This window comes from Vanessa atalanta, chromosome 16 (genome assembly GCF_905147765.1).
Source record: "Vanessa atalanta chromosome 16, ilVanAtal1.2, whole genome shotgun sequence".
Lineage (NCBI taxonomy): Eukaryota > Metazoa > Arthropoda > Insecta > Lepidoptera > Nymphalidae > Vanessa > Vanessa atalanta.
The window spans coordinates 3597317-3611058 of record NC_061886.1 but is presented as its reverse complement, the minus strand read 5'-3'; the positions used below and the strand labels follow the sequence as shown (position 1 = coordinate 3611058).

General features: G+C 35.6%; 1 protein-coding gene across 1 annotated transcript; it reads left to right on the top strand.

Moving 5' to 3' along the window:
- The first annotated feature begins 338 nt into the window (after positions 1-338).
- Positions 339-13611, top strand: LOC125069990. The gene is made up of 9 exons (XM_047679647.1): positions 339-3036; positions 3465-3626; positions 8169-8387; positions 8678-8832; positions 10403-10625; positions 11154-11331; positions 11584-11690; positions 12426-12542; positions 13170-13611. Exons 1-9 carry the CDS (start codon positions 484-486, stop codon positions 13272-13274), a joined length of 3819 nt encoding a protein of 1272 aa, XP_047535603.1. The 5' UTR covers positions 339-483; the 3' UTR covers positions 13275-13611.
- The last annotated feature ends 131 nt before the right edge of the window (positions 13612-13742 follow it).

Below are 13742 nucleotides of genomic sequence, written 5' to 3'. Positions count from 1 at the left end.
ACCAGCCTTTTAGGCGGAATTATTGCGGGCCGAAACCGTAGTAGCAAAAGCTATAAAATAAGAAAAGAACCTGAACAACATGCGTAAAAAACTATAATATATTATTAGTCGCATATATTACAAATATTTCTACTTTAATTATTTATTATGTTCAAGTTTACCATGTTTCTTAAAAATAATTTATTTCTTTACATTGGTTTAATATTATAATAATTTTAAATTCATTATCTTAATAAGAAATAATACAACTTTAATTAAATTGTCTTTTTATTTAGTTAGTTTTCATTGTTAGTTTCCGAACGTCACAAAAAATACGTCAAAAAGTTACAAATGGCTGCTTTGTGTTCGCCTTGTTATTTGCCGTATTTTAGTGTGAATCATTAATAAAAATGGTAAAATATGAACATGATAAATGAAATACGAATAATATATCCTTGAGGAAATATAATTATCAACTACTAAGCAAGTATAACGGATATTGTGATGTCGTTCGACAAGGCTACAGAAATAAAAACCAAGGAGATCGATAAAATCAAACGTCGTCATAAAACTGACGACACTGTTGTTGCAACAGCATTAAGAGGCAGTGAAGATACATTCCAGTGCACAAAAATGGAGAACGCAGGCGAAAACGCCGGGAAACCGACCGAGTTATGTTTACAAGGCAACTCTCATCTCATATCTAGCACAACTAGCAGCCTGGCAGATACGCCCGGTGATTCTGGTGTTTTATGTTTGGACAGTGAAGCTTCAGAGGCTACAAGTCAGGCTCTTATGTCTCACAGTCTTATTGGAGCTGAGGAACTGACTTGTGACAGTATTTATGATGCTGCACCATCAGGTTCCCAAGAAATGATCAAGAGCACTAACAGTAGTATCATGACCCGTAGTGATATAGATAATCAAAACATAGGTGCTCCTGATGATATTGTCCCTGAACTTTTAGTTGAAACAAGTAAAAAACCAGTATATGAAAACTTACCAGATGTTGTTCTAAAAGCTTTAGAGAGTGAGAAAGTTTGCAATGAAGAAGTAAAAAAGTCTGCCTTGAGGACATCTGAGCCAAAAAAATCATTATCAGAAGATATTGTGTATAGAAGGAGATGTAGAAAAAAGTCCCAAAGTGGGCCAAGCTCACAGAAAAAAAGAGTATCTTTTCATGAAGATATTTTAAATAATACAAGAACAGATAACATTCACATTGAAAGAGGTTTTATATCTTATGGGCCTGACAGTGCATATTGTGATAAATTCAGACAGAAAAATGCATCAAACGATAGATTCTCATGGTGTGCTTCTGGGGATAGATCACCAAAATATGCAGCAGATGTAGCTCAGCAGACCATGTCTGATATACTGACCTATGGGGACTCGAAACATGATAAAAGTGGAATATTTGAATATTGCCAAACCTTTGAAAGAGAAAATAAGGACAGAGTTAACAATAATGAGGCAAAACCTCATGGAAAATTATATGCGTGTGATTCCAACAGTTCAGATTCCAATTTTAGTTGTGACTCAGAATCTTCATCCAGTGATTCATCGTCTTCCCACTCAAACAAAACTGAAACTTCACCTGTTCACAAGAAAACAGACAAGACACAGAAATCTTACTCATGTGATGGTTTCGAAAATGGTGGGCATGTGGCATTTATCAGAAAAACATATTTCTCTGAAGCCGACATTGATCAGTCGCATGATCGTAATAATAAACCATTAGAAGTCACTCAAAGCCCAACCACAGTCAAATCTGTCTTAAAGAAGAAGAGGTACATAACAACAAATGTTGTAGAAGAAAGAAAACATAATAATAAAGTGTTGAGCCTCCTCGATGCTAATAATATCATAGATTCATTAAAGAACTTTTATAAAAATTTCAATTTTAATTTTGCACCTGAAAAAGGATTGCCAGAGACTAGTTTCGAATTAAATAATGTGGTAGAAGCACTACCGTGTGATGTGAATCAAAATAAAAAACTATCGAAAAGCTTAGACTCTGGTTTTCAAATTGATGATGAAGACGATTTTGTTGAAATTAATCTAAACTCTCAGCCCTTGGAAGCAGAAAAGCCGAAAGAGTTTATATCAGGATCGAAAAATCCCGTGACAGGGGACAGAACACCCAATGAAGGATCCCCTCGTCATAAATTGACATTAAACATGAAAACTCAACTGGACACTAAACTTTCAAACAAAGGGGGTGTGTTTCCACCACTTAGTAAATTTGTCGTTAATTGTGAAAGTACAGTTTATGAACATAAAGGTGTTTCCTATAGTTACGTCCATGATACATTCCAAACAGCCTTTGAAGCTCCAAAGGAAACCTTTGTACCAATCCCTGAATCCACACCAGTCAGTGAGATGGTACTGAGTTCAAGTAAACTCGACCTTAATGCGAAATCAGAACCAGATAATTCGAGCAGGACATCGACACCGAAACGACAGTTCAACAAAAACGTTCAAGAGGAAACGGAGCAAAAGAACGGCGTCTCCAAGCACTTGTCGTCGCCGAAAAAGCAAAACGTAAACAGATACAGTCGCAAGTCCGCATCGACGGTGCAAAAGAGTGACGAAACACAGCAAGTAATTAGCGATAATTGCTCCAACACAGATAACTCAACCTTGAAGGGCGCTGATGATTTCAATGACGAATTCTTCGACAGTCCCTCCAATCAAAAGATGCAATCTAACAAATCGGCGTTACTGAACCGATACCTTAGAAATGTGTGCCAGAAGAAAGACCTTGAACTGAAGGTGAAGAACAATAAATTCTTTCAAATTAAAATGAGAATGGAGAAAGAGTTTCCGAGCATCATATATCCGTTTAAAAATGTGTCGGAAACATTCCGCGTTTCCTCGTCGAGGATGTCCCGGCTCATCGACAAGGAAGTCATCGAAAACAAAAGACTGTCGGTGCGACTTCTCACAGCCGAGGAGCCATCATACTTTGACAGTTTCGAAGACAATGTCGCTATTGAATGCAATGAGAAATTACGACTGCAAATATTTTCCTATCCCAATGAAACATTGAACAGGGTAAGAATCGTTTTGTAATGTTCATTAATGAAACTATTACTAACAAGACCTTGCCAACTATATTATTTATGAAATTATAATACGTTTGTTGGTTTTTAACCTTAGATTATATACGAGATAATTTTCCATGCAGTTATAGTTTCAAATTGGATACCATTATTTTTTTTATATAGCGTTACGTAAAAGCTTCTCTTAGTCACAGCTGATTACTAAGGAAAATATAAAAAATACAGTTTTCTTAAATTAACTGCAGTAAACAATGACACGATCCACTGCAGACAAGTTTTTCCCAGATTGATAAAAGTCTTTTAAGCAATTGTTGCAAAATCATAGTGGTTAATGAAATATATATATATGTATATATTGTATGTATTTTGGTTATGAATATTTTAAAAAATATTTTAAGTAATATTTCCGTTTTGTTGAAGATGATGAAAGTACAATCACCATACAACATGGAGGACGGTTCGTGGACTCCTCTCCTAGTATTCATAACGGACTACGCGCTCTATGTAGCCAGCGTGAAGTCCGGAGGCACAGAATATGACATACTATGCCGATTGCCCCACAACGAGCTGGATGCTATCGCGGTATGTACAGAACTTTTAATACACACATATATTGTAACTTAAGTAATATATTCTGTGATGATTGTTTACAGTTTGAGATCTACCCAAAAACCCTAACAAGTTTTTTTTTTAAAGTCGGACAAAAGGGCTATTAAGCAATCCCTGCCAGTCGACCTTCATGCTAAGATACGGATGTTACATAAAAACACATTATTAAAAATTACAAAATTAAAACTACTGATATACATATATCATGTTGTTTACACCTTTAAAGACTTATCACTTTGAATATTACCTATATCACTTGTTAATTTTTAGTGTTTAGGTGATAAGTTGATGGTGTAACTATTTCAGTTTCGAATGGGAAAAAAACGGAAACTTTAGTTTGACAACAATGCTTAGGGATATATTTAAAAGGCAAAATTTGCATATTACAATATTATTAATTACGGAACCCACTGTCACGAGAACTATCATTTATATTTTCTAAACTCCGAATGTTTTTAACTTAAATAAAAAAAATAATTAAAAATATCCAGTATATAAATGAAGTTTTCAGGTATTATGTAAATGTATTTTGAAAATAAACAATGTTATTTTGTGTCATCGTGTAGAAGAATATGCTTTTTTATTTTTAGAGTGATTTTTAGAGCGAACGAACGAATTACGGCAATGTATTTAAATGTCACTCGGTAAGTTCTATGAGCGTAGAGCGACCCCTTGGGGGCTGGTGTCAATTTTTATTTTCGTTACCAAATCTATAATTCATAATATACATAAATATATATTTCACCTCAAAAGTAATTATTATTTATCGCGTATAAAAGTAATGAAGATACACTATCGATCGGTCGTTGCACTTAAAATGCAACTACAATAAAAAAAAAAATGTTATAACTACATGCTATCAACTTGATTGTTTATATTGTTACTTCGACTTTGAAGTAATTATATAAAATACAGATAAAAAAGATGCAAATAATAAATATATTCAACTATGTTATTTGGTTTATAGTGTTACCAAAAGTGTGCGAATATTTAGTTCAGGTGGAAATGGTATGTCAATTCAGTCACAAAATATGGCACCCAATACTACCCGGACATAGTAGATTAGGTATTAGTTAAACAGTCAAAAAATTATTCCAGTATACAACTTCAGGCTCCATAGTAAAATCACTGGGGGTTTATTGCCATTCAAGAATTCCAATATTCATCTCCAAACTCTATCACCTCAATAATGTCAATTATTATATTGTATTCCGAATTACGTGTACCTTTGGAATGAAATGAATTTACTTCCTGGGTGTGCTTATATACTGATTTTATTAGTTACATATGTGCGAAACGAATGTACTTTATTTTCAATTGTAAAATATATCTTTTATTATCACAAATAAAAAAAGAATCAAATTATACAATCTCTTATAACATATTTTCATTTGCCTTGTGAAATTTCTTAGACCACTACACATACACTTGCAATGTCTATGTGTCCATAGCAAGTAAGCGGTTATGTCTCCTATGCCAGTAATTATACTGACTTAGTCACCCATAAAACGGAACACGGCAATATAAAATATTTCTGTAATCTACCGCGATTCAATTTAAATTGAATCTAGTGCTGTGATTCAATTATTATTAAATCAAAATAAATTTTATTCAAGGAGGCTCTTGGTCTTATTTTGGCACTTAACACGATTCAATTAAATGATAAGCTTCCGTCGATTCGGATTGTGGATTTAACCGAGAAGAACGTACAAAAAACAGTTGTAGTTAGCTACTATTTGGTGTGTTGTGTAACGGTAGAAAAGTTTTGTTGAACGCAACAGCCACACCAAGCCAAATAGTAACTTTAATATCATAACATCTAGTACAATTGTCATTAATATTTAACATATTTATATTTTACATATTTTATAGACCACATAACTTGACTCGTGCGTAACGGTTTCAGATTAAAAAAGAAACATTTGTATTTCTACCCACCGAAGTAGAGGATTTAAATTGACGGAAGTAACATGAGCATACGTTCAGGATTATACGTAACAGACTATATCTATTACAACGTTTTGAAATGATTTTATTATTATTAAAAAAGCAAACCGAATACGGTCCATTAAAATAACATCAATCAAAATCAATTGGCGTTAATAGAATGAAACACCAACGGATCGGTCCATGCACCAGTTTTATTATCAAGAGAAGTTTTCTATCGTGACTGTAGTCTAGACTGTCTGTCCAACTTGACAGATAACATTTTCTATTTACGATGTTTTTGTCTTATAATGAACTTTGCTTTGTAATTGAAAGTTATGGAAAAAAAATTTCGATTTCGTTTACTTATTCGTTCAATTTTATGTCACGATTTAAACTAATGGCAGACAAATTAAATAAAAAAAAAGTGTATAAAATGTCATGGCATTTTCAATAAATATATGAGAAAATAATTCGGCTTAAATACTCAGAAGAATTCACGAGCATAGAAAAACTGACCAAATAATTAATGTCGTGAACACACCCCTTTTACAGTTTTCGTATTTGTAATGAAAAATAAAACTCGACAATTAATTCAAATGTGTTTTTATTTTAGCTAATAATACGTACAAGGAAAATTAAACAACAAAAGTTATTTCGGCAATTCAGCATCGATTCCAATGAACTGCGTCTTTGAATTATCTGAACACCGGCTTGGAAATGTTCCAAGAGTTCCATAGTTTGACTTTAGCACAAACAGTTCGCCTTCATACGCTTCTTAAGTAATAACCAATCGACAGTAAATGTTGCAATAATGTTAGAGCATAATATTAATAATGCATGTAATAAATTTGCATGTTGATTAAACGTTGAAGTTTTTATAGTGACTCACTCACCCATATATTATAAGCGAGACAAACGTTTCTTGACATTGCACGCAACACTCGCATGTTGTAGGCATTTATACAAGCAAGTATCGTGTGAAACAAACGCAATCGTCAACTTTGTAACATATGTCTAAATTTGTTGATTGATCCGTCTTTTTAAGTATTTTTGACTCTAAATATGGCATATTTATTTTAAGACTTTTGAACCATTTCGGGTCGTTTCATATTTACGAAAGCGGATAAAATTAAACGCTGAATCAATACAAAAAACTGAAGATATCTGTATATTTACCTGGTGGTAGGGCTTTGTGAAAGCTCGTTTGGGTAGATACCACCCACATCAGATATTCTACCGCCAAATAGAAGTACTCGCCATAGTTGTGTTCCGGTTTGAAGGCTGAGTGAGCCAGTGTAACTACAAACACAAGGGACGTATCATCTTAGTTACCAAGGTTGCTTGCGTATTATCGATGTAAGCAAATAATATTTCTTACAGCGCCGTTGTATATGGGCGATGGCCTATCTATATCATAACAAAAATTGTATTCCTTTTTCTGATCCGACTGGTACATAACTAATGCATTATTGGTCGGAAATAAACTATCAAAAAAAAAAACATGTTTGTTATGAACAATGGAAGACGAATAGAGAAATTTAAAAGTATTATGCCAAAGCTCTTATATAAGTAAAATTAAACACTTTTATGTAATAAAATAAAACTCAATCTTGATTGTTATTTTATGACCAGAGAAAAAATAATCTTCTTCTTCAGCAGTGCTATTCTATAAGTATTAATTTCGTGTCTCGTGCATCGATGACAACGAACTTACTTGTGATATGTCATTTTGATAAGTGTATCCTATAAATGTTATAATTATTATAGCCATGGCGCATAATATCACATTCTGACTATTACCGCTCGTGTTCTGCAATGAGTTCCGAGTTCCAGAATATCTTTAAAGACTTTGAACATGCTTTTTATTGACAATCTAATTTTGACAACTGCCTTCATTTCCTGTCGTCGCCAAATTTTTAATTATAAACAATATTAAAAATGTGATATTAAATTATGTATATATTAAAGATGTTATAATTACTTTAATAAGAGTAGCTTGACAACGATGCTAGTGATCTTTAAAAATATTTTGAAAGCCTGGTCACAGGACGTTTACAATATCTTTTGACTTACCTAAGCCTCTTGATTGCGTGAATCAGAGAAATATGAATTAGATTATTTAAGGATCAGTTCTTGGTCAACTTCTCTTCCTCTTATACATAAATGACTTGCCTGATCTCATAGGTAAAACACGAGATGATGTATCGGCTTCTCTGCTGTATTTTAGTTACTTTTTTCGTGTAATACCCTATAACATTCTACTTTGGACTAATACAGTCTTTGTCAATTTAAAATGAAGAATCTTTCGCTTCATAATATATACTTGACAATTTAAGTATGTTCGTAAAACATGACGGATTTCGATGATTTATGATAATTATCAAAGTTGTGTCTAATATACAACTTTTTTGGTGGAGACACCTTAGGAACGAAGTGATTTAGAGTTAGCAGTTAAAAATAAATATAAAAATAATTGTAAACGACACTTCTTGAAAAATAATATAATTCCGAACCGATGATAGAGTTTTTTTTCGATTAATAAGCGAACGTAATATTAAATTAATTATTTGGGTGAACTCTTCATAGGTCGGTCCTGAGGCGCAATACATCCAAATAATCGACATAGCGGGTAATATCGCGTGTTCTGTCGTGACCGGAGAAGCTTCTCTCGGCGCGAGACTAGCTTCTTCATTGGAATGGAGCGCTCGAACGTCACCGCTTCGTATACAACGTCCACCAGCCATGTTGCCGCTCAACTGCAACCATCTCGCCTTAGCAATTACAAGGCAGAGGCATGAAAAGAGGGTATGTGATGTGTTAAATTTTTTATATTCTTAGAATTGTCTTCTTTGTTCTCATTCTATTTTCGATGGTATATAAATCTGTCACATGCCACAAACAATACGCGTTCTATTATCTGGCTTCAAGTATTGTCTCTGGTTTCTACAATCGTTTCACAAAACAGACTCAAAGTTTAATACTAGTAGTAACATTGAGATGTTAAGGCTAATATAGGAAAACCTGATATTTAAAATTTGTACGATTCACAAATATATTTTATTTTCTAAGTACTAATAATGTCATAATAATTTCAGGTTCCACCGATCCTCTACTACGGTCGAGCGTGTTCAGGTGATGCTGAAGATAGACTCATCGAAGCCCCAGGTGCTTTCGCACCGCCACTAGAAGGGTACCTCATGTGCAAGACGGAGAAAAGCAAACGCTTTGAACCGTGTTACTTTTTGCTCAGGTGAGTTGAGTACATTGCATAATCTCCGTACCTGTAATTGACCTACTTTTTAATTAAACACTTTTTCTGTAATAATTTTTGACATCGATAAACATACATATGATTTGGACATATAAATAACTTTATATTACATTTGACATTGAGGCCTGAAACACGCGTTTTCGTTGTTGATCTTCAGGTGTTAAGTTTAAAAAGTAACCTACGTTCTTACATGGGGTTCAAGCTTGTTTGAACGCGAAAGCGTAACAGACAGACAGGCACGAGTTACTTTCGCATTTATAATATTAGTATATATTTATCAATAAGCCTAAAAATAAAAATAAAACATCACAAGCGTTTTTGAAACACGATGCTTCGTAATTTAAATATTATGGACTAATTTAGTTCAAAACTACATTAACACACTTTCTTTAGAAACTTTTCTTTTTAGAATGTGTACCCCAGCATAAAGCGAGCTAACGAGTGGTTATAGTGAAAGGCAAATTAGTTGAATTATCAAGATAATATGCCTTGTCATGGTACTCTTATAAGTTATAACATTGTTTTAACTGCTTGTAATATATTTGTATTTATAATTTGGGTATAATATTTACTTCCGTCGCTGTATCGTGATGTGCATTATTAACTAGGAATATAATTGTTTGTTCTGGAAAAAGGTTCGAGTTTATGTATTAGATTTAAATATTTTGTACGGGTTGAAGATAGCTATATGAATTTATCTATACTAATATATAAACTGTACATGCTACATTATTCCTGAGTACTATATAGGGCACAAATTATATTTATGTCATGTATTTGATATATATATACTTTCACTTTCAATACATAGTATAAAACAAAGTCGCTTACCGCTGTCTGTCCCTGTGTATGCTTAAATCTTTAAAATTATACAACGGATTTTGAAGCGTTTGTTTTTTAATAGGTAGAGCGATTCAAAAGGAAGGTTTATATGTATAATACATGCACAATATGGTAGAGAAACACTGATAATTTTAGTAGCTTCTAAAGTGATGTCGTACATAAACACATTTTTTGCGCTTACATTGCAAACGCTGTCTGAACCCTACGAGATATATCAAAATAATGTGCTACAGTATTGTACACCTTAAAAAGGTCTTCAAAAAAGTCCGGGAAGGATATGGTATATCTATCTCTTAGGGATAACCCACCATAAACATTTTTAATCCTTTACTTTTAACGAGAAATGATGACTGATTTTCGAAGCGATTTGAGGTAATACAGCATTATCCTTATCTTATTAAGTATCTTAAATACATTGTGCAATTAATATATATCAATATGACTTTTTATTGCATACAATTTAAATGAATATTTTAGAAGATATTACAGATTTAAAATGCAGGGATGTAGCGGTTTGTACTGTCTAATGACATAAAAGCTGTGAACGATATTTATAAAGACATTCTGTAGTATTTTTATTATCAGCATTGCACCCGCGCGAAGCAGGGGCGGGTGCGATACAAGATATTATATATATGAAAATTATTATACACCCACGAATATTATTAAGATTATGTAACATTTAAATATTGTGTTGGTTTTACAGAGCGGGCGTTCTGCACTGGGGTCCACACTCGCCCGACGGCACTCCCTTACCGAACAACATCGCGCTCCGCACCGTGGTGGGAGTGCGCCGTCACGTGGACCCGTCCCGCCGGCCGCACTGCTTCGAGATAGCGATGAGCGACTCGAGTAGATTGCTGCTGGCTGCTCCGGATGACCCCACCGCTTCCTCCTGGCTCCAGTCTCTACTTCTACACGCTGCTCAGGTAATTTATCTTTTTATTTGGAACGATTTTGTTTTACGCAGCTTACAAAAATGCGTAAGAAAATAGCGTTATGTCTCCTCCAGGCGACCTCTTTCCGTCTCTTTCTCTTTCTCTCTGCCTGTTTTTGTTATATACGATTTTATGAAAGATTATTTAAACAATTTTTTGTCATTGTATTAATTCACACGGGATTTTTTGTAACAATTTTATATCTTGTTATTTATTCATTATTATTTTAATAGTACCCTAAATATTACATAATATTTAGATCATGAAGTAAATTTACACCATTACATAATACCTCGCCGAAGAAAAAGGGCATGTTTGACTAAATTACTTTAACATACTTTAAATATTTACTTGAACCAATTACACTGTCGTTATGTTTTGTGATAAATATATTATATCGAGTCCCGTTGATACGGATCCTGTTAATCGTCCGGACATCTAGAACATTCCAAAATATGAACATCTATACATATGATCTACACGTACATGAGTCAGCAGAAGTCTCTTGTGTGTCGGCAGGCGCTGGAGGAGAAGGACGGCGCCAAGACGAGCCGGCCGCGCGCCGGGCCGCCGCCCGCGTGCACGCTGCTCGTCACGCCGCTCGAGGTGCTCAGCGTGCGCGACACGCTCGACGCCGCCTTCGTCGCCGGCGCCGCCGCCTACCTGCAGCAGAGGGGCTCGGAGGCGCTGCTCAGAGGTCAGTACGCTCTTACAGCTCCGGTACAGTACAGTACGGTACAGTACCGGATGATAGCCGTGTATTATGATGATGCTCCGGGGACCCCATTGAGCACATCCATATTGCAATTCAAAAATTTAGATATTGTATTGTTTCGAATCATTCGAAGCACTTAAAACTATATTTTCATAAGTATAATATTGTAATGCTAGAAGGTAGATTTGTTCACGTGAGAACTACGCCTTTATAACTTTATAACTTTTTTTGCAGAATATATCGAAGAGATGACAACAGATGTTGAAATTTTGGCGTGCGGCTCCATCAAGAATTTGACCGCTTTTAAAATACCGGACACGGACGAGAATTGGTGCTGCTTAGTGAGTATAAAATAAAAAGTTCATTCATTTTGAAATAATTTACAGATTAATTTATTTGTCGTATCTTCGTTAAAATCGTAGCACTCAGGAGTTCCTAAACTGTCATCATGTTGGGCATCGTTTACTAAGCAACTGTTCAAACTAGTGTTGCATATCGAGAGTCCGCTATTGATATACTATGGATACTATCGATAGTATAGCAAAACACATTACTTTTAATCTAAACTATCGGTAGCCAGTTAATTTTCTACAATCAATAGAATTACTTTCTCAAGATAAGTTATTTAGTAGGCCAGGTAACGACACCATATTTTAATTAGTTTAATTAAATTTGCGCCAGTAAAAAGTACAAGAATTAATACATTTCGTACTTTTTATTTTATGAAAAAGAAAACATTAAAGAATTCCCCTTTAAGTTTAAAAATTGTGTTTCTTCTTGTAAAAGTGTAGAATTTACATAATGACATACGGCACCCAAAAGTCATCAAATGTGTGCTACCTACTATCAAATAAACCACAACATGTATATGAATATGATTTTTTTATGTTAATAATTGGTCTAGTATAACTAGTACTTCTTAATAAAACACCCCAATTTGATATAAAATAATGCAAAAATACAATTATAAGAATTTAAATCGCACCGTACCTATTTTTTCGCGACTTTAAAACAACATAATGAAAATGTCCAAATGAATCCAAGGAAAGCCGTTAACCTTTGGTCTCTGTCCGCAGGAGTGGAGCGTGTGCGAGGCGCGCGAGCGCGGCGCGGGGCTGGCGCTGGTGCTGCCCAGCGGGGCCGAGCTCGAGCGGTTCATACACGCGCTGGAGACCGCGCACGACCGCCTCACGGTAACCACCCACACCATCACCACTATAGTTGGCGCCGGCGCTGGTGCTGCCCAGCGGGGCCGAGCTCGAGCGGTTCATACACGCGCTGGAGACCGCGCACGACCGCCTCACGGTAACCACCCACACCATCACCACTATAGTTGGCGCCGGCGCTGGTGCTGCCCAGCGGGGCCGAGCTCGAGCGGTTCATACACGCGCTGGAGACCGCGCACGACCGCCTCACGGTAACCACCCACACCATCACCACTATAGTTGGCGCCGGCGCTGGTGCTGCCCAGCGGGGCCGAGCTCGAGCGGTTCATACACGCGCTGGAGACCGCGCACGACCGCCTCACGGTAACCACCCACACCATCACCACTATAGTTGGCGCCGGCGCTGGTGCTGCCCAGCGGGGCCGAGCTCGAGCGGTTCATACACGCGCTGGAGACCGCGCACGACCGCCTCACGGTAACCACCCACACCATCACCACTATAGTTGGCGCCGGCGCTGGTGCTGCCCAGCGGGGCGAAGTTACATAATATGTGTATATATTTTGAAATTTCATTCAATCTGATTTGCGTCACGCAATCCAGTATGCGTTATTTAGTGTCAGTTATAGCGTAAATAATATTATAAAAATTTTCAGAACGAACCGTTCCCGCTGAGCGTGGTGGAGGCGTCGAAGTCTGCGTGCAGCGCGGCGCACTCCAAGTACGAATCCGCGTGGTCGCACATGTTGCCCCAACAGTGAACAATATCCCGACACATATTAAGTTAAAATAATCTTCCGATAAACATATAAAGCTTTATGTTTATTGCGCTGGTCGTATATATGCTTTGTGATATGTAGTGATATTGTATTTAATCTGCCAAATGAAGTAACCTCATATAAGCTTCTCACTGATATGCTTGTTATAAAACCGAAGTGCAAAGTCTCTGAATAAATCTATAAAAGATTGTAATTGGTTACAATATATGATAAATAATTTGTACTCATGTTAAAAGTAGTGGACGCGAATTTTTAAATTCGTGGAACGCTTATATAAACATGATAAATATATTAATTATTAAATAGTCTTCACTAAAACCATCCTTTGTCACAATAAATCAAAATTTGATATTTAGAACTCTGTATTCGATCGGCTGAAATTTAAATAAACATATTTACATGAATAGAATTGATATTAAATATTTGCATGATCAATAATATAATACTTAT